Source organism: Phascolarctos cinereus, unplaced genomic scaffold (genome assembly GCF_003287225.1).
Source record: "Phascolarctos cinereus isolate Bilbo 61053 unplaced genomic scaffold, phaCin_HiC Scaffold_4;HRSCAF=312, whole genome shotgun sequence".
NCBI classification, from domain to species: domain Eukaryota; kingdom Metazoa; phylum Chordata; class Mammalia; order Diprotodontia; family Phascolarctidae; genus Phascolarctos; species Phascolarctos cinereus.
Window position 1 is genome coordinate 292,701,215 of NW_027555847.1, and position 22,716 is coordinate 292,723,930.

General features: G+C 39.5%; 1 protein-coding gene across 1 annotated transcript in view; it reads right to left on the reverse strand.

Annotated features, from left to right (window-relative positions):
* Window positions 1–22,716, reverse strand: part of RHOBTB3 (Rho related BTB domain containing 3) — an 84,150-nt gene that overhangs the window by 47,073 nt on the left and 14,361 nt on the right. Inside the window, 2 exon segments of the mRNA XM_078153120.1 lie at window positions 7,341–7,706; window positions 8,868–8,979. Coding sequence (XP_078009246.1) covers window positions 7,341–7,706; window positions 8,868–8,979 — 478 coding nt within the window.

The following is a 22,716-nucleotide window of genomic DNA, read 5'->3' on the forward strand; positions in this document are numbered from 1 at the left end:
AAAGCAAAAAATAAAATACATAAAATCATACAAGAAACCAATTATATTGAAATAATTATCGAAATATTTTTTTTCTTTTTTCTTTTTAGGCAATTGGGGTTAAGTGACTTGCCCAGGGTCACACAGCTAGTAAGTGTCAAGTGTTTGGTCTGAGGCTGGATTTGAACTCAGGTCCTCCTGACTCCAGGGACAGTGCTCTACCCACTGCAACACCTAGCTGCCCCTCGAAATTTTTTTTTTAAATCTATGGACTCTGAGTTAAGAACCTTTGCATAATCTCTTTATCTTAATGATCTCATCAGTTTCCATAAATCTGACTGCACCATGCAGATGACTCTCAAATTTACATATATCAGTTCCTCATCTCTCCTAAGTTCCAGTCCTATAAGGCCCCCTGCCTTCTGAACTCTTCAGCCTGATATCTCAAAGGCAAATCTAAACCACTTCTCCTCTTAACTTCTTATTTTGTCAAGGGAACCATAATTCTTCCAGTCATCTGGGTTTCACAACCTAGGAGTTGCACTGAACTCTTCACTCTCACTCACCTCCCATTTCTAAGACTGCCAAGTCTTGTCAACTCCAATTCCTCAAGGTCCCTAACATCTATCCCCTTCTCTCACTCACACCACAATCATCCTAATTCAAGCCCTTTATAAAAACCTCTCACCTGGGCTACTGCATTAGCCTCCTAAGTTCTCTTCCTATATCCAGTCGCTCACATCCTGTTGACTTGTTTTTCATGATTTTCTTGCATAACTCTCATTTATCTTCCCAGTTTTCCCTCTACTTGTCTTACTTGCTTCTCAAAATCCTTTTTGGGCTCTTCCATAGCCTGGGATTGATTCATATTTTTCTTGGAGGCTTTGGATGTAGGAGCTTTGACTTTGTTGTCTTCTGGTTGTATGTTTTGATCTTCTTTGTCACTAAAGAAAGATTCTATGGTCTGACTTTTTTTGTGCAGTTTGCTCACGTTCCCAGCCAATTACTTGAGTTCTAAACTCTTTGTTAAGGTAAGGGTCTGCTTCCAATGTGGAGAATGTACTGTCCCAAGCTTTGGGGGCTTTGTGCAGCTGTTTTCAGAGATACTTCTAGGGACCTGTAAATTTTCAGTTCTTCTAAGGTGGTAATGATCAAAGATAAGGTGTTTACTCCCCTCCTGGCCTGGGTTCTAGTCTATGACTGACCACAAGCACTCTTTTCTGCCTTGGAACTGTGAGGGAGATTCCCTTTCCACCCCTACGACAATGCTCCTCCTGCTCTAGGACCACCACCCAGAACTGCAACCTAGATCCATACACAGGCAAAGCAAGAGAACCCTGCCTCAGCACCAGCAAAGAGATCCCTGCAATTCCTCTCTGATCAGCCACTTGATCTCCCCACAGTCTGTGGGCCGAGAGCCCTGGAAGCAGCCGCTGCCCTGAGGCTGTACCAGGACTGGGGCTGGACTGAGCTCCTCCCTCATCAAGGTCCACAGACCTTTCTTACTGACCTTCTAAGTTTTCTTTGGCATTTGTGGGTTGAGAAGTCTGGAAACTGCCACAGCTCCCCTTGATTCAGTCCCCTAAGGACTGCTCCAGGTTTGCTGAGGCCCTGTCTTTGCCTGTATGGCCCACGATGAACTGTGCTCCTCTCCCACTATGGTGCAAGAGACCTTTCCTGCTGATCATCCAGGTTGTCTTGGGCTGGACATTTGTTTCACTCTATCTTTTTGCGGGTTCTGCTGCTCTAGAATTTGTTTAGAGCCATTTTTTAGAGGTATTTGAAAGGTTTGGGGGAAAGCTCAAGCAAGTCACTGCTTTTACTCTGCCATCTTGGCTCCGCCCCCAACTGCTCATATCCGATCCATTCTCCACACAACAGTGAAAGTGATATTCATAAAGCATGGGTCTAATTCTGTCACTCTTCTGCTCAAAAGGTTTCAGAAGGTGCCCACCGCCTTTAGGATAAAGTGCAAAACCCTTTATTTGGTGCCTAAAGTCCTTCAGAATCTAGCTGTAGCCTATCTTTCCAGGCAACATTATATATTTCCATATATTTCTATATTATATATTTCCAGACAACATTCTCCCATCAAACACTCTATACTTTATCCAAACTGGCATACTTGGCTTTTCCCTATGTACAGGGCATTCCATCTTGCACCTCCATGCCTTGATACAGGTTGTACCACATCTCTGCAATGCTATTACTTCTCTCGGCTTCTTGGAATCCCCAACTCCCTCCTAGGCTGAGCTCAAATGCCACCTCCTTGAAAAGCCCTTTCCTGATTCTCCCAATTGTTAGTACCCATCCATCACTTTAATCTACTTTGTGTAAATCTTCAATTTGTTCATCTCTAAGTATGTTGTATTTCCCCAGCACTACCACCCCCACCCCCAATGTGGAATGTAAATGCTTTCAGGATAGGGGCTGTCTCATTTTTGTAGTTGTATTGCTGGAATTAACAGAGTACCCATCACATAGTTGGAGCTTAATAAATCCATATTGATTAATTATAGAATATTTGATGAGTAACTTACAGCTTTGAATAAAATGAAGTGTCAGAACATATGTAAACCCATAGCTTTCTCTCACCCTTTTGTCAGCTGGTACCAGAGCTTACCTGCAATGATAATTCTCTTCACCCCTGTGTTCTGATTGCTAGTGCTATAATTAACTTTTCTACCTGCTGCCTGAGATAAGCTATGGGCAATGCTCCCTTCAGAAGTTGTACCTATTTCCCAGATAGCACCATCAGAGAGCCGAACTGGTGTGGCCCTGATACACTGTGGGAGTATGCTGGTATTTGAACAACTATGGCTGTGTTGGGGAATGATAAGGGGCAGCTTGGCAGAGTAGAAAGTAGGCCTCAAAGTCAAGGAGATGTGGTCAATGTCCACAGTGGCTATGTGACCCTCGGCAAAAAACTTAACCTCTTAGGGTCTCCCTAAGACATTAAGTTCTAACACAGCTGCTGATCTACCTTGATACAGGGAGGTTTCCTGACCTACTGTTCTCTAAAACAACTTCACAGGCCCAGTCCAATTAAAAGAAAAAAATCTCCATAATTGGTTCTTTATTAGGAAACAATGCATTTCCTCTACACTATATGTATTAAGACGTGGAAGAATGCTAAGAGGAGAATTGTGTTTAATATATTAAAACTACTTAATCAGTCACATTTCTCCAATATATAAATTACCAAATAGGAGAAAGTGAGGCCCCTCTGGGCCTAATGACGGTTCTACTTAATAAGGGGCTGTTGCAACATACTGGGTCACAGTGGTGACTTCAAAGCATGAAGCCACTTTGAGAAGTATATACCTAGCTTCCTGTGCAATGAGAGTATATGGCTGAATAATTCATATACTCTAATGAACCTGTGATTTCATCATCATGGGTACTCTCCAACAGAGCCACAGCCCACCCATGCCTTCTCATCCTAGATAACACCCTCTCCTCCATAGATGTGCTGGGGGGTTTTCTAGATATTTTATGTACCAAAGAAGCATGCAAGCTAACCCTAACCTACCTGCTATCCTGTGCTCTTACTACGTGACCAGCCCATCTCCTCTTCTCATTGTATATCTATCTCTTAAATCATCTTTTACACAACTTGTTCCTTATAATTCATCATTGGTAATAAGTTTTGGTCTATTTATACCTAACACACACCTTTTCCTGTGACCTTTAGGTCACAAGCAATTTCACTTCTTCAGAGATCATGGTATTCCATGATTGGCAGTCATATAGCATCACCAGAAGAATTCAATTTTATATGATTTATGTTATCCTTATATTAAGGCAGCTTGGTGAAACAGTGAATAGAGTGCTAGTAATGGACTCAGGAAGATGAGTTCAAATCTAGCCTTGAGTGACCCTGGGCAAGTCACTTGATCGCAATTTGCCTCAATTTGCTCAACTGTAAAGTGGGGATAATAACAGCATCTACCTCCCAGGGCTGTTGCGAGGATCAAAGGGACTCTGTGGTCACCGGAGAAGGATCTCGTAATTGGAGAACAAACAGTTATGTTTATATGCTGACTCCTTTTCTACCACTCTGATACTGTATTTGGTGAAGGGGAAGAAGGCTGCACAGGACTGGGGGCTATTCCATACTATTCTTCATTTCACGCGTTACACCATGACCAAAGAATTCATTGCCTAGTGGGCAATCACCTCCTAGCTATGAGCTTCTCTGCACTCTGTCAGAGTAACCAGCAGCCAGCAGGCACGGCCAATCACTGGAACGTGCCTTTCCGGCCTGACAGAACCTGCCAGAGCTTGTACTGTGTTAGCAACATCTTCAAAAAACCTGGATGACCTACATGCCATAATGAGGCACGGAGACAGGACCTTAGCGGTACATGAATAATTCATACTGTTGCCATTAGTAAATAAAATTCAGCTCCATAGCACCATCGTAAAGGAAGAAAGCTAAGCTCTTCCTCAAAACTTTCTGTAAAAAACAGTCACACTAACTAAATTCCTACTCCAAGTCTCATTGCAGTGACAGAGACGACCCTGGGCCTGTAAAGGCTATTCCAGAGAATCTGACAGATCCTACCCTGTCGAACTGGGAAAGTTTTGAGCATGGGCCCAATAATGGATTGTATTGTCTGTTATATGAGGGCCAGATTCGCTAAGTTTAGAGAAGTTCAACATCAGTTTGGCAGCAAAATGATGAATTTTTTGGCCACCGAAACTCCCAAAGACCACCTCCTAATTTACAGAAGGGTTCCAATCTGCATCAGGGAAGGAAATCCTTGCAAATCATTGAAATAATAAAGAAATAAAGCATTATACATTATTTTTGATTTCTATTCCCAATTTATAATTCCTTTTTTCCCCAATTAAAATTTTCTTGAATAAAATCTTGAACCAAAGTATCCAAAATCTGAAACGTAATAATCCAGAATACTAAGCAAAGTCCTTAGGCAAGATGCATTAATTCACATTATATATCATATTTTCTACAGCTGTTCATTCAACAAACCTATATTCTTTTGTTTTTGGTTTTGGTTTTGGTTTTAGGCAATTGTGGTTAAGTGACTTGCCCAGGGTCACACAGCTAGTAAGTGTTAAGTGTTTGGTATGAGGCTGGATTTGAACTCAGGTCCTCCTGACTTCAAGGCTGGCACTCTATCCACTACGCCACCTAGCTGCCCCTCAACAAACCTATATTCTTAAGCAGCTACTGTAAGCAAGTTATTCACTCTACCAATGGCATTTTTGCTTCTGTCTAACCAGAACTGGTTGAGAGCACTTCATTAATCACCCTCCATAATCCATCATAACCTGGCCCCTTCCTACCTTTCTAGTCTTCTTATACCTTACTCCCTTCCATTTACTCTGTAATTCAGTGGCTGTGGCTTCCTTGTTGTTCCTTGTACAACACACTCCACCTCTCCACTCTGTGCATTTTCACTGGCTATCTGCCATGCTTGGGATTCTCTCCTCCCTCATCTCTGCCTCCTGGCTTCTCTCAAGCCTCAGCTAAAATCCTACCTTCTGCCAAAATCTTTCCCTGGCTCACCTTCTTAATTCTAGTGCTTTCCTTCTGAGATATTCTCCAACTTGTATATACCTTCTTTGTACCTAGTTTGTATGTTGTCTCCCTCCACTAAATTGTGAACTCCTTGGAGGCAGAACCTGCTTTTGCCTTTCTTTGTATGTTCTTTTTTTTCTTTCTTTCTTTGTCTATTCTTAGGCACAGTGCCTAAGACACTTAGTAGGTGCTTAAAAAGTGCTAGTTGACTTCACTTCATTCATTTCCGTCCCAATGATTCTATAACTTCCTTGTTGCTTATAGATATATATGCTGCTATTATTCTTTTTTTTAAAGAACCAATTTCAATATTAGTGTTGTGAATATGCACACATGTGGGTAGGTTACACACAAACAACAGAAGGAGGAAAAGGTGACCTAATTTCTAGCATCAACAGTTTTAGAACTGTTGCATACACATAAACAATGATACTCTTTCCCCTAATGTATCCAAAATAAATCTACCATATGTTCCCAGTTAAAAATTCTGAAGAACAGAACCAGATCAAAAAAGCTTCCCACCCATTACTCTTAGGAACATGACTAGCTTCAGTCTGAAAGGAAAAAAACATATTCTAGTTCCATGGATGAGAAGAAAGTTCAAGGTGTCAATAATTTTCCTTGCTTTAGAAAGTTAGTTTTAACATTATTTCAAATCTCAAACTTTCTATTTAAATTAATTTAGACGGGTGATCTTGCCATGTTATACCCTTGTTCGTAAAACAAATTAAGCAAAATTTCTACTTCTTTGGATTTTAGTAGCATCTAAGAGCTGCAAAGAAAGGGAGCCAAGGAAAACATTAGTGCTAGGTTTGGTACATGAATTGAACTTGAAAATGGCAGTATGGAGGAGAGTACTGAAAATTAAGAAAATTATTACCAAAATGTACCTAAGTGCATTCCTTCCCAAATGTAGGCTAATTTTTTGAGGGGAGGCAATTTTTAAAGCACGCTTGAAAATTGCTCAGTTACTTAGTAGAGTGACTAGTTGAGTGCTGAGATGGCAAACTAGCAAGATCCCTTACATACGGTTGGTAAATTTGTATCTCTAAAATGAAAAATGGAGAAGAGTTCTTTATATTCTCTCATATTTCATAAACAGCCCGATACATCAAGAATCTTTGGTTTTACTGGTACAGGAACTCCCTCCGACAGAGATCAGAACTCACAATTTAGTAAATAAGGCTTAGGCAACTGGACTAGGCTCCGAGAAATTAACTGACAAAAGCTTGTGTCAGAGGTGGGATTGGAACCCAGACACTTCTAACTCCTAGCAGAGTATTCCATCCACCCAAGCACACTTCTATTCTTTCTTTTCCTTTTACATCTCCTACTTAAAACCTTGGAGGTCAGCGTTGTGAGGCCCTGCTCTCACGGTCTGAATGCATACTGAAACAAAAAACAAATGAACTTTTGCCCTTCTGCTCGATAAGGGGTTCTGTGCGCCTGAGCTCGCCTTAATCTTTGTTAAATACTGCTGATCATATAATAACTTTTGCCGATTCAGTAGAAAACAGGATATTTTATTTACTACTATTGTTTCCCCACCAGTGCGATTTTACAGTAAGCCCAGGCAAATAAGTCTGTTTGGAATCAAGAAGTTTGCTTGCATTGAATGGATTTTTTTTCCTTTGTGGCACAATGACCTGCTTTCTCCTTATAGAATCTACTGCCAATAATAACAGAGACACAGAAGAAAGGGAAGCAGGTGAACTATCAGAGTGAACAAGACTTAGTGGGAAGGGCAACATGCAAGCTTCACATTCAAACATTTTAAAAACACTGAGTAGCTGGAGCCATTCTGAGAAGATACCTGAGTAAATGAAGTGCAGAATGTCTGATAAGCAAGAACAGAAGAGAGAGTCTTTAACAATGACTCTTACTGGTGGGTTGCATGGTGGGCCTTGGCTAGTGACTGGAAACGTCATCTCACTGTTTACAGCAAAGAGATCTTGGGCAGTGCGTATCACCGTGGAGTCCTGAATGTCCGCAGGACTCTTCACATTGAACAGCAGCATGAAGACGCTGCTCACAGAACAAAGGACGATCTTGTGGGCTTCTACAACCTCCTTTAAATCTTCAGTATAAAACACCACATCCACACACTGGCAGCAGAACAACAGGTTGTGCAGATCAGAGTTATAGTGCGATGCTTCACCCTTTAAGACAGGCATTTTTTCTATTTAAAAAAAAATAGAAAAATTACAATCCTTAATTAAATTAATTAAAACTTAAGGTTCTTTTAGTGGTTTTTTTGTTTGTTTCTTTTTGAGATAAAGCATAGATTCCCAAAGCGGGTAATACTGCCCCTACTGGAGAGCTGGAACGATGGGGAGGGGGGCACCCGGTAGTAGCCTTGGGTGCAATTGTGGGGCTTTGAATAAAAATAAGGATTAACCTAACCTAACCCCAGGTAGGCTCTGAGTAATTTTTTTTTAAAGGGGGCAGTAGGCTAAATGAGTTTGGAAAACTCTGTTAGAGTAGTAAGGAATCTTGGAAATAATCTCATCCAACCTCCTTAGTTTATAATAGGGAAAACTGAGGCTCAGACAAGTCATTTGAGTTGCTCAACATCACACAGGTAAGTAAGAAACCAGAGCTGAGTTTCCAACCAAAGATGTCTCCAAATCTAGTGCTCCTTCCTTTAGAGATATGCAACAATTTCATTGGATTTTAAAGAATTATAGAATTTTATAACATATACATGAGTGATTTTTCCTTTTTATATATTTAAAAGTTTTATTTTCACTTGCAGAACAAATGGAAAATGCATACATGTAGATTAAAACCACATTATGGGTTTATGAAATATAATTTCTTAAGCTCTTTATTTCAGGGGTCCCCATTCTTTACTTTGGGGAACATAGTCAGCAAATTCTCCCACTCCTCTCTGAAGCAGTTCTCTTGGGAAGAACTAAAGTTGTGCATCCCTAAATAAACTTGCAACAGCCATCCTATCCTTCAAACCATCAGCCAAAGAATTAATTAGGCTCAATCTTTTGAAAAGAAAAATAATATTTTACTTTATTTCTGAAAGGTTCTGAAACTTTTCCTAACAAAATTATATAATTAGTAAATGATTAATCTAGGGACTATCAGCAGTATAGAAACATTTATACCTGAATTTCAAATCAAAGTAAATGTATCTGAAGTTAAAGAACTGTTTAGGGGACTTCCACCTATCTTAAACACGAAAATAATTCTGAGCAAATGCTTATGATAGTTGATCTTTAGAACCAAATTATTTACATACTTATTTATTAACAACTTCCAAAGCTATCCCACCCATACGTGACAACCATTTTTCCAGCATTACACCTATATGAGCTATAAAGATCACCTGGTTGTTCAAGCTGAGGTGGCCTAATTCCATGACATTTGCCGTTTTTTTTTCTTTTCTTCATTTTTTCAGATGACTTTTGATTCAAGGTTTGAATCATAAAATACTCCAACTATATATAACATGAAAACAAAAAGTAAAACACAAAATCACTAAAATACCATATCAGACATTAACATGGACACAATGGCCTATATTTCTATGGGTACAGGTCTACAGCCACAATAATTTTAACAGTTCAAAACAGTTGGTGAAATATAATACAGGTGGGTCTATCAGGGGAATTCTCCAAGTCTGATCAACTTGATGAGGTTGCAGAGTTTCAGTCTTTGTCTGGGGTCAGGAAAACACCTCCCCAGAGAAGCACAGTATCACTTTGTTTACAGAGAAGACAGCCCCTAAATGCTTTTCAGTGACTAGGGCTGTCTCTAGGATAACTGACTGGCAGAGACTCAGAAGCAGAGATTCTGTTTAGAAGAATCACCACTCCCTGTGGTCTGTAAAAATGAAGTCGCAAAACCAGCTCAACCTTTTTGTGATTTCCCTTTCATCTGTCCCCATTTAGAAGACAGACCAGCCCACAGAAGAAAAGATCAGGATCCTAGGGAAAGGATAGTTTGTGTACGTTCACGGTCTCCTAACTAACAGCAGATCCCTGTTACACTGCTTTAGGAAAGGAGTTACGTATAGTTTTCTGAGCACAGGTTAGTGACCTGAGACCTGAGAATGGACCTTTCCAGTCCAAGAGATGGCACCTGGCAGAAGCAGGCATGTGCTCACCCATTTGACCCAAAAGGAACTCCTGAACGGCATCTTTCTTAAGAGAAAAGAGAAGAACAGACCACGTAAGGAGACTGGTCACTTGGGGAAGCGAAAGACCTCAACCTTAATCCTTCCCTGCTATTACAGCAAGTTATTCAGACAATGCCACCCTAGTAGTATGAAGATTATGTATCTAGCAAGCTCAAGGTATGTTCCCCTTCTGGGGGTATCCAAGCTGTCAGTGGGTAACAGTGGGATTAAAGAGAGACTAACTGGAATGTTGCAACTATTTTTGAGTACTGTATGTTTTTTCAGTACCTGCTCCTTATAGGTTTTAGAGTGCCTTGTGTGTTTCATGTATCTGTGAATCCTTTACATCATTTGAATTTTCTGTGGGTTGAAAAACATGTTGCCCTACCCAATACACATTTATTACCTTGAGTGCTTATTTGAGCAAGGAGGACCCTGTTACTAACAATTTGGGAAATAAACACAAACTATAACTAAACTTATACAGGGGGATTTAGTGATATAAACTGAAGGCTTGAGGTAAGGGGTGGTGACACATCATTATTGGGCAAGCCTTTCTTTAGAAGTGCTAGGGCAAAGGGGGAAATAGTGGAGGCTGATGGCTACGTGTAACAGAAGCACATATGCTTGTCTCTATCTTATCTATACTGTTCCTCTATCAACCACCTTTATAACAGTAGCAATTATCTCTGGTCTTCAAGAATTATGAAATTTAATTATTTTTGTAAGTGAGCTTTCTCCCCATTTATTTTATGAGAAAAAAGAAACAATACTTGAAGCTATAGTGGAGGGAAACTGATCAAGATAATCCTGAAAGAATGATTTTTGTACAGTTCAGTTGATATATAATCACAGAAAATAAGGGGAGGGAGAGGTAAGAGAGACTACAAGGTGTTAACAAACTTAAAGTACAAATAAAGATTTTTTTTTGAAATTTTGTTACCCCTTTACAAGGTGTTAAGAAATACTCATTTATGGAATTAGAAAGAAAACTAGCCATTGGCTAGATGAAGAGCCATTATACTCTTAACGGTCTCTAAACAACAAGTTTCCTAGCTCTGGAACACTTAAGAAAAGAGTATAATTCCTGCAAGTAGAGGAGAGTTACTTCTAGTAGTCAGGAGTCAAGTTAAGAGAGGGGGAGGTCCAGAAGGCCTAGATGAGCACACTGTCAAAAAGAAATGCATCCACAGTGGAGAAGCATGAGAAAAACACGAGAAGGGAAGACACTGGGGCCTTGTAATACCAGAGAAGTGAGTTGTCTTAGTTATATGTATTCCTTTTATGTGTTATCACTACCAATGAACTCTATATATATACCTGCTCTTCCAAGAGACACTACATCTATACCTATACACACACACACACACACACACACACACACACACACACACACACACATATATATATTTTTTTTTTGGAGAGTGCCCTCCATGTTTAAGTTGAGAATGTTTTGTAGCTACTGAACCTTCTTTACCATCTCAGTAAAATGCCTTTGTTTTGAACTAATTATCCCAAAAGGCTGACTATTAAAGGGTAGTGCACTGGTGGGGGCTCATGGTCCATAATTTTAACTGTACAGATCCACAGAATACCTTGAACCCAAGACAGTTACTCCATAGAGACCCAACCTGCAACCTGTGAGTGCTAACTTGGAGGGATACCCAAATACCTTTATAAAAAGAAAAAATGTAAGATGGTAATGGAACATAGATATAAGAATTAAGAGTAGCAAGAACTTTTCTTTAAAATGTATTTCAAGTATAAATCAGCCAAAATAGACTATGATTTGTCAAAACATAATTAAACAAATTACTCATACAAGAAAGAATTGTTTATTCTTTTCAATATCCCATAAAGCTAAAAGCTATAATTGTGTGACTAGTAATAATTTTCTCAGTACTCTAGTCACAGGAGGAAGCACTGTGGTAAGTCAGAAACTGATATAATTACCAGATGTCTGCAGATGGTCAAGAAAATGACCTATTCCATAATAACTAACCCTTTGCTAAGAATATGGCTTGTCACAATTCTAGAAGAAATTTCCAAAGCCAGTCATATGGCCTCTTCCTCACTCCTTCCCTTGAGAAATACCCTTAAATTTCTCAAAGACCTTCAAGAGTTGATCATGCTGCTGAACTCTGTGTGTGTGTGTGTGTGTGTGTGTGTGTGTGTGTGTGTGTTTTAACTTCCGAATTCTGGATTAGTGCTAAAATGCTTTGGTTTTTTAAAAATTTACAAAGAGCTCTAAATTCTATTCCTTTCCAATCATCAGAATTCTTGTTCATGCTTCTATTACTTCCTATTAACCCACCATCATGGATCTCATGATTTCTCACTCTTTTTTGGAGAGAAAGCTAAAAACTATTCCTCTAATTTCACTGGTATAGGGAATTGCTGGATGATCAATCTATCAATGAAGGCTGGCAACTTTTCTGCAATTTATACTTTTAAAGAGCTGTCTAGAACTCATAGAGGTTAAGAAACTTGTACAGTATCAAACAACCAGTATGTGTTGAAGGCAGAATTTGAACTTGGGTCTTTGTCATTCCAAGGCTGACACTTTATGCACTATACCATGCTGCCTCTTGTTCATTTTTATATGTTTTTGGAGGCAATCATGGTTAAGTGACTTTCCCAGAGTCACACAGCTAGTAAGTGTTTGAGACTGGATTTGTACTTGAGAGTTCTCCTGACCTCAGGGTCAGTGCTCTATCTGCTGTGTCACCTAGCTGTTCCTCTTTTTAAATTAAATTTTATTTTCAAAAAAAGATTAGCTTTCTCTTCCTCCTATCTCCCACCTCCATGAGCTCTGCAAGTTCTTGACCTGGGTTGACATCTGATCACGAGTAGACTGCTACTGAACCCTGTCACTGTAAGCCAAGTGGGAAAATTTCTGCGGGCTCAGAAAGGCAGAATTGTAGATTCTTTTTTGGTCTGGGATCCCTGCCCTGGTTATTCCTCTGCAATCTGGGCTAGATGAGGGAAGTGAGACCCTGCTTTAAACCTCAGGTCCAAGCCATACCACTGCTGCTACTGGCTTCTGAACTCCCTCCTTTCTCCATACATGGCCCAGGGCCTCCTTAATGAAGAGTGGTCCCTTTCTTATTCTGCCCAGGACTGTGTCATGAGTGACAAAGTTGCCAGTTGGCAGCTGTCCTATCCACAGTGTCCTAGTAGTGGGTCTCAGACCTCCTCTTGTCATGGTGCACAGCCTATTTCTGGGCACTAAATGGTCCACATAGTGTGCTCCTGGCCTGACCCCATCTCCAGTGTCCACAGACAGCCTTTTCTGTCTTCCTATGCCAAGCTGGGCTGGGCAAAGGAGGACTCATTCTGACTTTTTCTAGATATGCCCATCAGGATCCATCTGTATGGTGCATTTTCTAGATCTGTTAAGAGTTTGTGGAGAAAGGAAAAGGACTGACACGTACGAAAATACTTATGGCAGCTCTTTCTGTGGTGGCAAAGAACTGGAAATTGAGGGGATTCCCATCAACTGGGGAACGGCTGAACAAGTTGTGGTGTATGAATATAATGAAATACTATTGTGCTATAAGAAATGATGAGCAAGCAGACTTCAGAAAAACCTGGAAAAACTTATATGAACCAATGCTGAGTGAAATAAGCAGAACCAAGAGAACATTGTATACAGTAACAGGCACACTGTATGATGACTGACTTTGATAGACTTGGCTCTTCTCAGCAATGCAAGGATCTAAGACCTCCAAAAGTCTCATGATGAAGAATGCTATCCACATCTGGAGAAAGAACTATGGAGTTTGAATGCAGATTGAAGCACACTATTTGCTCTTTTTTTTCCTTCTGTTTTTTTTTTTCTTGTGGTTCCTCCTATTGGTTCTAATTCTTCTTTACAACATGACTAATGTGAAAATATGTTTAATAGGAATGTATATGTAGAGCCTAAATCAGATTGTATGCCATCTTTGGGTGGGAAGAGGGTAGAGATGGGGAGAAAATCCGTAACACAAAATCTTATGGAAGTGAATGTTGAAAACTAAAAATAAATAAATTTATTTTTAAAAAAAGAAAAATAGTTTATGGAGAAGAATGCAGGGCAATCCTTCCTATCACTCTGCCATCTTCCTGATTCTTTTAAAAAATCAGTTTTATTCTAAATAATGTTCTATTGCTTTAATAAAATTCAATTCAACATATATGTATCAAGTGCTATATATTCTATGCAAATCAGTGAATGGAACAAATGAGATGTAGTTCCAAACTTCAAGAAATTTATACTTTAGTAGTGTAGACAAATAAGATATATACATAAATAAATTTATTAGAGTACAAAAACCTATGAACAGTCCAAAGGTCTATGAGAATTCACAGGGGAGAGGAATCTATCCTTAGATGTGTGAGGTGCCTGCACAATCACATTTGTTCATTTTTATGAATACTCTTGTCCTGACACTTGACAGGACCCTTGGTCACAGGTTGGTTTGCATGGTTCTACCATGAGCTAATTCTGATCCTACCTACGTACCTTCATATCTTCAGACCTTTGAAGTGAGTAGAAAAAGAAACTTGGTTTCTAAGTTTCTGATCAAACATAATCATGCCCCGCCTCAACTTCATTAACCCCTATAGAAGCATATTAAGAAAACCTTTTTAGTCTCTCTAAAAATATAGAGATATCTTCAATTATTTAAATAAATAATTAAATATTTTTCCAGCTTAAAACCCTTCCTAGATTTTCCCTTTAGGAAAGTGAGAATCAAACTTAATTCTTATCTAGATAAAATCACTGTATCCCTACCAACCTGAAGTGATTGGTGCCATGACCCACCTAAGGAGAGTGTCCTCTCTTGCATTCAAAGTTAAGATACTGATCACAGGAGTGAACTCTTTTCAGTCCTTATAGGGAGAGGTCTAGGAAGGACCTGAATGACAGCTATTCTGGAATGTTACTGTATTTTAACATATTATATAGTCTTCTCCTTGTTCAAATTGTCTTGGGGTAGACAGTCACATTGGAGAGCATGGGGGATGATGCCAATTTTGACATTTCTCTTCCCAAGCTAGAAATGTCTCGAATATAGATTAATGTTAAATGAAATAAAATTGTTTCAGGCAAACTTGAGCCGAAATCACAAAGTACAGTATTAGTATTATCTTCTTCTTTGACATTCCTAACCTCTTCAAAAGAGAAAAAGCAAAGAAGTCACATGATGAGAAGTTTCTAAATCTGATTAGTGAGAGAAGATAAAGGAGGTAGAGGAACAGTAGTAACTGTGCTTGGATTTTTCTTGAGACTCCCTCAGAGACAACAACAGCTATGAACAGCTTCAGTCTTCACTGAGGCGTTGACAAAAGCTGCTAATTATCAATCAAAGGCATCTGAACAAAGACAAGGCAAGAAGATCACCATGAAGAAGCTCCCAAAGACTGGGACACCAGAGTGAAGAAGAGGTGTTGCAAACACAGAAGTCAACTGCAAGACTATCCAACAAGAAAGGCAGAATGAATAAGCACTTCATTTCTAGAAAGTCAAGAGGACCAGAGACAAAGGGGCATAATAAACAACAGGCAGGCCTTGGAGCCAGGAAGACCTGGATTCAAGTCTGCTCTCTGACACACAGCAGCTGGCAGACTCTGCGACTCCTTTCACCTCCCAGCACCCCCAGGTAACTCTCTAAGACTGTAAGTTACAGAAGAGATGCTCGAAGAATTTGTCACCCTGATAAAATCAGTCTCCTCCAAATAAAGAAGGACAAAAGGAATTTTACAATGACTTTTATCAAGTACACTATGTTTGTGTTCCTGCTAGTGCCAGATAACAACAGTCTACGCACAAAGTGCAGGTTGTTCTTCCTCCCAGGGAAGACTGTAAAAGGGTAAGTAGAATCCTTCACTCTGCAGCTTGTCAGAGAGAATGAAAGAAGTATTTCATTGAAAACCCAGAAGCAGAACTCTGAGGAGAAAACAAAGATGAAAAAGAATCTGAAGAGACAGAAGGGGATACTAATTTGTGGCAAGAGGCTGGAGGGCAGAAGAATATGACACAGATAAGGAAGGGAAGAAGGACAACCGAATATTTGGAATTAAGTTAAATGAGGGTATGAAGCTGTTCCCCTAGAAGATGAAGCTGGACTATTTCAGGAAGACATAGCTTCCTGTGTTCCAAGGATACAGAAGTGGCAGCAGGAGAGAGGTCATGCACTAATAGAAAAGGAAGAAGTAACACCTGATGTTCACCTGATGTATACAAAAGAGACTCACCTTCTTCCGAAGACCTGTCAAACCTGACAACCACGAGGCACTCTGGATGATTCACGTGGGTGTATAGGTTACTGGCAAAAGGAAGCTAAAATACATTGCTGGGGATGATGAAATCTTGGACAAGAAACTGAAGATCCTTGGGGCACAGGTGATGTTTTTTATTGACACAGCCTTTTGAAGGCAAGGGTTTCTAGGGGGTAAGGCAGAAATGGGAAGTCAACATCAGGTTAAGAAGGTATCTGAAAAGTGGATTTGGATTTCTGGGTCACAATTTAAAATAAAAGAATGAGGACCTCTTGGCCAGGAATGAGTTATAAATAACTAGTATCTTTTTTCAGGACTGGTAAAAATACATTTGCCTTGAGCCATGACTCAAATAAGGGAGGCTTTTTTTTTCCTAAAAGGAAGAAAGGAGGAGAAAACTGACCATATGTACCACGGTATCTGAAAGAACAACAACTTAGGGGGGCAGGTAGGTGGCGCAGTGGATAGAGCACCAGCCCTGGAGTCAAGAGGACCTGAGTTCAAATCCGGCCTCAGACACATAACACTCAAATATCTGTGTGACTCTCGGCAAATCACTTAACCCCAATTGCAAAAAAAAAAAAAAGAGAGAGAGAGAGGGAGAGAATAACAACCTGAAGAATAGCAGTGGAGAGGACCAGTAATTTATAGGATACAACATCCAAGAAAGAACCATTGATAAATCTTATGGCTTCAAATGTCTATAAAAATGACATCTATACAAAAATATAGTTTCTCTGCTAGGCAGGTTGTTCAACTGGGCTCCTGGGTCTGCTACTCTCTACTGTTAAGGTTAGCATTCTCTTGAATACACAACCCTCCCTTTTTGTTAATGCCAGAAGCCACACTGCTTTAAAGCTATTTCTGGCCCCAAATGACTGGCTCTGCAGCCAGGTTGTTCCAAACTGTTTCCTCATCTGTCTCAAACTGACTCTACAATTAAGTAGACAGGGTTCTTCCTTCTAGGTGAGTAGCTTTACAGCTAGACATCATGGCTAATGTGAGGACAGAGTAGAGAGAAATCCCCCCTTCATTCCTCATCCAGGGCTATTCCTTCTCAAGGGCTGGATCCTACCTGAAATCTGTGGAATTCTCAAAACAGACACTCTGACTTCTGGATGTCTCCAGAGCTAAACTACTTAAAGCCTCTAGAGGTACGGCCAATTTTCATTCCAGTCAATGGCTTTGACCTTTCAATTCAATAAAAATATTCATACTTTGTCAAGGGATAGCAAGATGTTAACACTGTTGTTAACATATTAATATCTCATCGTCCGTGACTTCATCTTGTGATTACATGTCTGAGATGGGAGAGGACCCAAATCTCTGACATCCATCCCTCAACCCTTTATACTTTAAGTGGATGGTAAAGTGATAATGCGTGAGACAGAAGGAAAAACTATCCAGCTACTACTTTTTTATTTGCTAAGGAAAAACATAATATTTATATTGAAAGGGATAGAACAAGATTGGTTAATAAGGAATTAAAATGTAAGCTCAGTGAGGATATGGTAGGAGGGCAGCATTCTAAATTGTCAACACTGAATTCAGGTCATCAGGTCAGAATGACTACATGCTACAATACTCAAAGAACTGTTATAATATTTTAAAATAACAATAGAATGTAAGCTCCTTGAGGGCAAGAATGTTAGGGTTAGGGTTTGGGGGTTTTTTTGTCTCCATATGCCCAGCACCTAGAACAGTGCCGTATAATAATGACAGCTTTAAGGTTAGACATGACCTCATATGATCTTCAAAATGAAAACCGAGTTCTGGGAGAGGTTTCATGATTTGCCCAGGGTCACACAGCTAATGTCCAAGAAAGGATTTAAATTCAAGTTTTCCTGACTCCAAGTCCAGTGCTCTTACCCCCTGTACCACCTAAGTGCCTTTACATATTTACAACGCTTGCATATAATAGGAATTTAATAAGAGCTTTCTGTACTGAAATTAAGATGATTACTGATCCACAGTCAATGTCCTCTGAAAGATCTTGGAGAGTTGGACAATTGCCGTCAGTGAAGAGAAGGGCAAACACTGTACTGATTTTCAAAAATGGGAAAAGGCTAGAGGTTACAAATTACAAATCTGTGAGTCTGACTTTGACTTGTGGCAAAAATCTGAAACATGTTATTAAAGAGATGGTTTGTAGGCATTTATATAGAGAAGTGATGGTTACTATGAGTCTTCATCTAAAACAGGTCATGCCAGACTAAGAGTATTTCCTTTTATTTCCTTTATATCTACAATCCTAGAATACTATAACAAGGATACTAGACAAGGTAAATGGAATGTGGTAGGTATATAGCATATCTGCATTTTAGCAAAGCCTTTGTCAAAGTTTCTCACATCAAGCTTGTGGACAAGATGGATAGATGTGGATGACAATTCACATTATGATTTGTAGGGGGATTCAGAAACAGCTTACCATGTTTATAGCAGCTCTTTTTGTGGTGGTTCAGAATTGTAAATCAAGACGATGCCCATCAAATGAGGAATGGCTAAACAAGCCGTGTGGTATGTAAGTGTGACAGAATATTATTGTGCTATAAGAAATGACAAGTAGGATAATTTCAGAAAAACCTGGAAAGACTTACATGAACTGATGCAAAGTGAAGTGAGCAGAACAAGAAGGATGTTATACACAGTAACAGCAATACTGTTCAATGAAGAATTGTGAATGACTTAGCTATTCTCAGCAATACAATGAGCCGAGACAATTCCAAAAGACTCATGATGAAGCATGCTATCCACTTCAAGAGAAAGAACTGCTACTGCCTGAATACAGACTGAAGCATGCTATTTTTCACTTTCTTTCATTCTTTTTTTATTCAAATCTTCTTGTACAAAATGACTAATATAGAAATGTTTTACATAACTGCACATGTATAATCTATATATCAGATTGCTTATCAGCTGAGGGAGGGGGGGAGGAAAAGGACGGACTGAGGGATAGAATTTGGAACTCAAAACCTAAAAAAAATGTTAAAAATTATTTTAGCATGTAATTCAGGGAAAAATAGAACATTATTTTAAAAAACTCAGTTTACCAGAAGAGATATTATTTATTTAATTCAAAAGTGCCTACCGCGTATAAAGCATTGAGATAAGTACTGTATATTCAAAGACAAAAGTTAGTTAATAACTCTAAGAAGCTAAGGATGGGGGGACATGTGGGATACAACATGAATGCAAATAAGAAAACAAAAAATACATATAAGAGAAATACAAAAAACTTTGGGGGTAGGGAAAAGCACTAACAACTCAGAGCATTAGGAAAGGACCAGTGCAGGAGGTACCTGAGCTAAACTTTGAAGTATGCTAAATTCTGAGAGACAAGGGTGAGACAGGTGTGAGGGATAGCTTATGCCAAGACAGTGGAGCCAAAGATGAATGTTTTGTATGGAAAAGAGCAAATGGACCGGTTTGGCTAGAATGTAGAGTGAATTTGGGAATAAAGTGAAATAAGTCCAGAATAATAGGCTCAAGTTCCAACTGTGAAGTTTTACCTGCCGAAGAATTATTTATATTTTATCCTAGAGGCAACAAAGAGTCATTGAAGCTGCTAAAACATGGAACTGACATGCTTGGACTTGTTTAGAAATATCAATTTGGCAGGTCTGCAGGTGATGGATGGGAGAGGAGAGATGAGAAGCAGGGAGATCACTTACAAGGGTTGTCATAGAGAATTCTGCCTTACATTTTTGTCTCTGTGGGAATCGTTACAGATCAAGGAAAATGATTCACCGTGAAAAAGAGAGAGGGGACAAAAACTGAAATTCTGGCACTGGAAAAAGAATAGTCCTGCCTGTTCTCTGGAATTCTGAAAAGCCTCTCAGCAACAAGGTGCCATGGGAAGGGATGGAAGAGACACCTGCTGCATTTTACTCTCTCTCCATATAAACTTCTTGTCACAAAGCATGAACAGGCAAACTAAGACACTGGAGTTGCTGAGACCTGATCTGAGTCAATAGTGAAGCCATGACCAGTACCACTCAGAACCAGCTGAGGTCAGGCAACTATTATGTCTCCTATTCATTACCAACCCAGTGAGAACAAGGTATTTTTGCCCTCTCTTCCTTTAATCAATGAGCCTGAGATGGCTATCACTCCCCCATTCTTTTAAGCACTACAGGTATGCATGCTGGGAATGCACGCATAGAGTGAATGCAGGTGTCTCATCTGCTCCAAAGACTTGGGAAGAAACAGGTACACCAGGGAGAATTTATATTGTCTCTCTGCATCATATTTCTGATTATGGTTTGTGATAACAACATACTAAGTGTCTGAATTGATGGTACCAAGGGAAGAGACCTGAGCCAGTGAAATATCTCTAAAATATGGGGACAGTAAGCCAAAATGTAGACAGTAGATTCTGAATATAATATTTGATAAATCCTTCATTTTCTGGGCTAAATAAGAACCTGAAAGTCAGGAGGGAAATGCCATGTATGGTAAGATTCCATGCTGGGGAATCAGAAAATTGCCCAAGATTATTCAGGATGTCATTATTGCTAAAATGTGACTAAAAATACATGCATGATATAGCTAAAACAATTCAAGTAGACCACTATCTGGCAGCTAACTCAGTTTTTGCACTCAGAGACAATTCAATTCTCTTAGCTGGATTTTCATCTACATGACCACATATGCGAGATGATACCATTCCACAGATACCGCGTGTTACCTCTATTTAATCCATTAAAGAGAATGGAGAGTTAGAATAGTTGTTGCTGGACTGGAAAAGGGCAAATGTACTGATTTTCAAAACAAGGAAAAAGGTGGCGGTCCCCACGTTTGTATGTCATGTTGTCCAAAGAGAAAGGTGATAAGGATATGAACTAGGGAAGTGGCCATGTAAGTGGAATAATGGAGATGAATGCAAGAATATGTGGAAAGTAAAAGCAGTAAGATTTGGCAATTGATTGGAGATGGGGGATGAAGTACAGTGAAGAATCTAGTATGATTATCGGGTTGTGAACCTGGGTGACTGGAATGTTAGTGGTGCCCTGAACAGACAGAGGGGAGCTGGGAAGAAGATAAGTAGAATGGAGCAGCTAGGTAGTGTAGGGGCTAGAACACTGGGCTTAGAATCAGGAGGACCCGAGTTCAAATACAGACTGAGACCACTTACTACCTGTGTGACCCTGGGCAAGTCCCTTAACCCTTATTTGCCTCAGTTTCTCATCTGAAAAATGAGCTGGAGAAGAAAATGGCAAAACACTCTAGTACCTCTGCCACAACTGAAATGACTGAACAATAAGGAGAATATAAGTTCCTCAAGAGCACGGACAATTTCAAATTTGTTTTTGTAGCCTCAGTGCCCTAGAAGGGGCAGGGGGCACCCTCTAGGTCCTCAAGTGCAGCCCTTTGACTGAATCCAAACTTCAAAGAACAAATCCCAAATGGGGTCATGAAGAGTCAGACATGACTGAACAACAACATAAATGCAGAAAACATGACTAGCCCACTGGAGAAATGGACATCCCATGCAATTGGGGTTAAGTGATTTGCCCAGGGTCACACAGCTAGTTAAGTGTCAAGTGTTTGGTCTGAGGCCACATTTGAACTCAGGTCCTCCTGACTTCAGGGCCTGTACTCTATCCACTGCGCCACCTAGCTGCCCCAGAATTTTATTTTATTTCCAGTAAGAAAGCATTTTCCCTCAAATTACAATTCACCAACAGCACATTAGACTCAAATACAAGCTTTTCATGAAGTGTTTCATAATAACTGTATGTCTGAGTATTTTCAATAAGCACTGCCCATTCAACAAAACTTTGTCCAGCATATAGTATGCAAGACACTGGGCTATTTCCTTTAATTAATGTAAATGATACCTTTTCATTACTGAGTTAGATTAATATCCATTTTCAATAGATTTTTATTTGGCAGGACACTGGTACCTTGTTGGGATACTAAGTGGGTTAGTTACTTTTGCAGGGGTGGGGAACCTGTGGCCTTGAGGTCTTGAGGCCCTATATGTGGCCTTCTAGGTCCTCAAGTACGATGCTTTGAATGAATCCAAACTTCACAGAACAAATCCCCTTAACAAAAGGATTTGTTCCGCAAAACTTGGACTCAGTGAAAAGACCACGAACAAGGACCTAGAAAGCACACATGGCCTTGAGGTCACACCTTCCCCACCCGTTGGTCAATGGTGTCAAACTGTAATAAAAACATGGCCATTAAACATACATAAAGATCCCTGAAGGCTGCATACTGACTTAGAAAACCACGTATTAACATTTATTAACCTTATGTTCTACTGTATTTTCATTTATTTTGTTAAATATTTTCCAATTACATTTTAATACGGTTTGGGCATGAGCTAAGAGTACTTGGCACTTCTGCTCTGGAGTAAATGAGACAGCTATAAATATTTTTAGAAAAAATTGGAAATATTTATATGCAAAGTAAGCAAATAAGAACTGGAAGGACAGCATACACAATGTCAATGACTATGAGAGAGGAAAAAATACATATTCACAAATTCAGAAATGCAAAAGCAAGCAGAGAATAGAAATGGGATCCAGAAGAGACCCCTCAAAGAATTCAAGTAACCAGACGCCTCATCTGAAGTTTAAGTCATAAACTACAATAGATACATAACCGTTTGAAATTCATTTTCAATGTAAAGTATCACAAATGTATCTTTATTTAGTGGTGATGTTGTTTAAAGTTACATATTAAATTTTTTAAATTGTGGAAACTTCATTATCTAACTATATACAGCCAAAATTAATTAAAAAATTCTTTGTCTAAATAGCACAAAGGATTTTATACATTT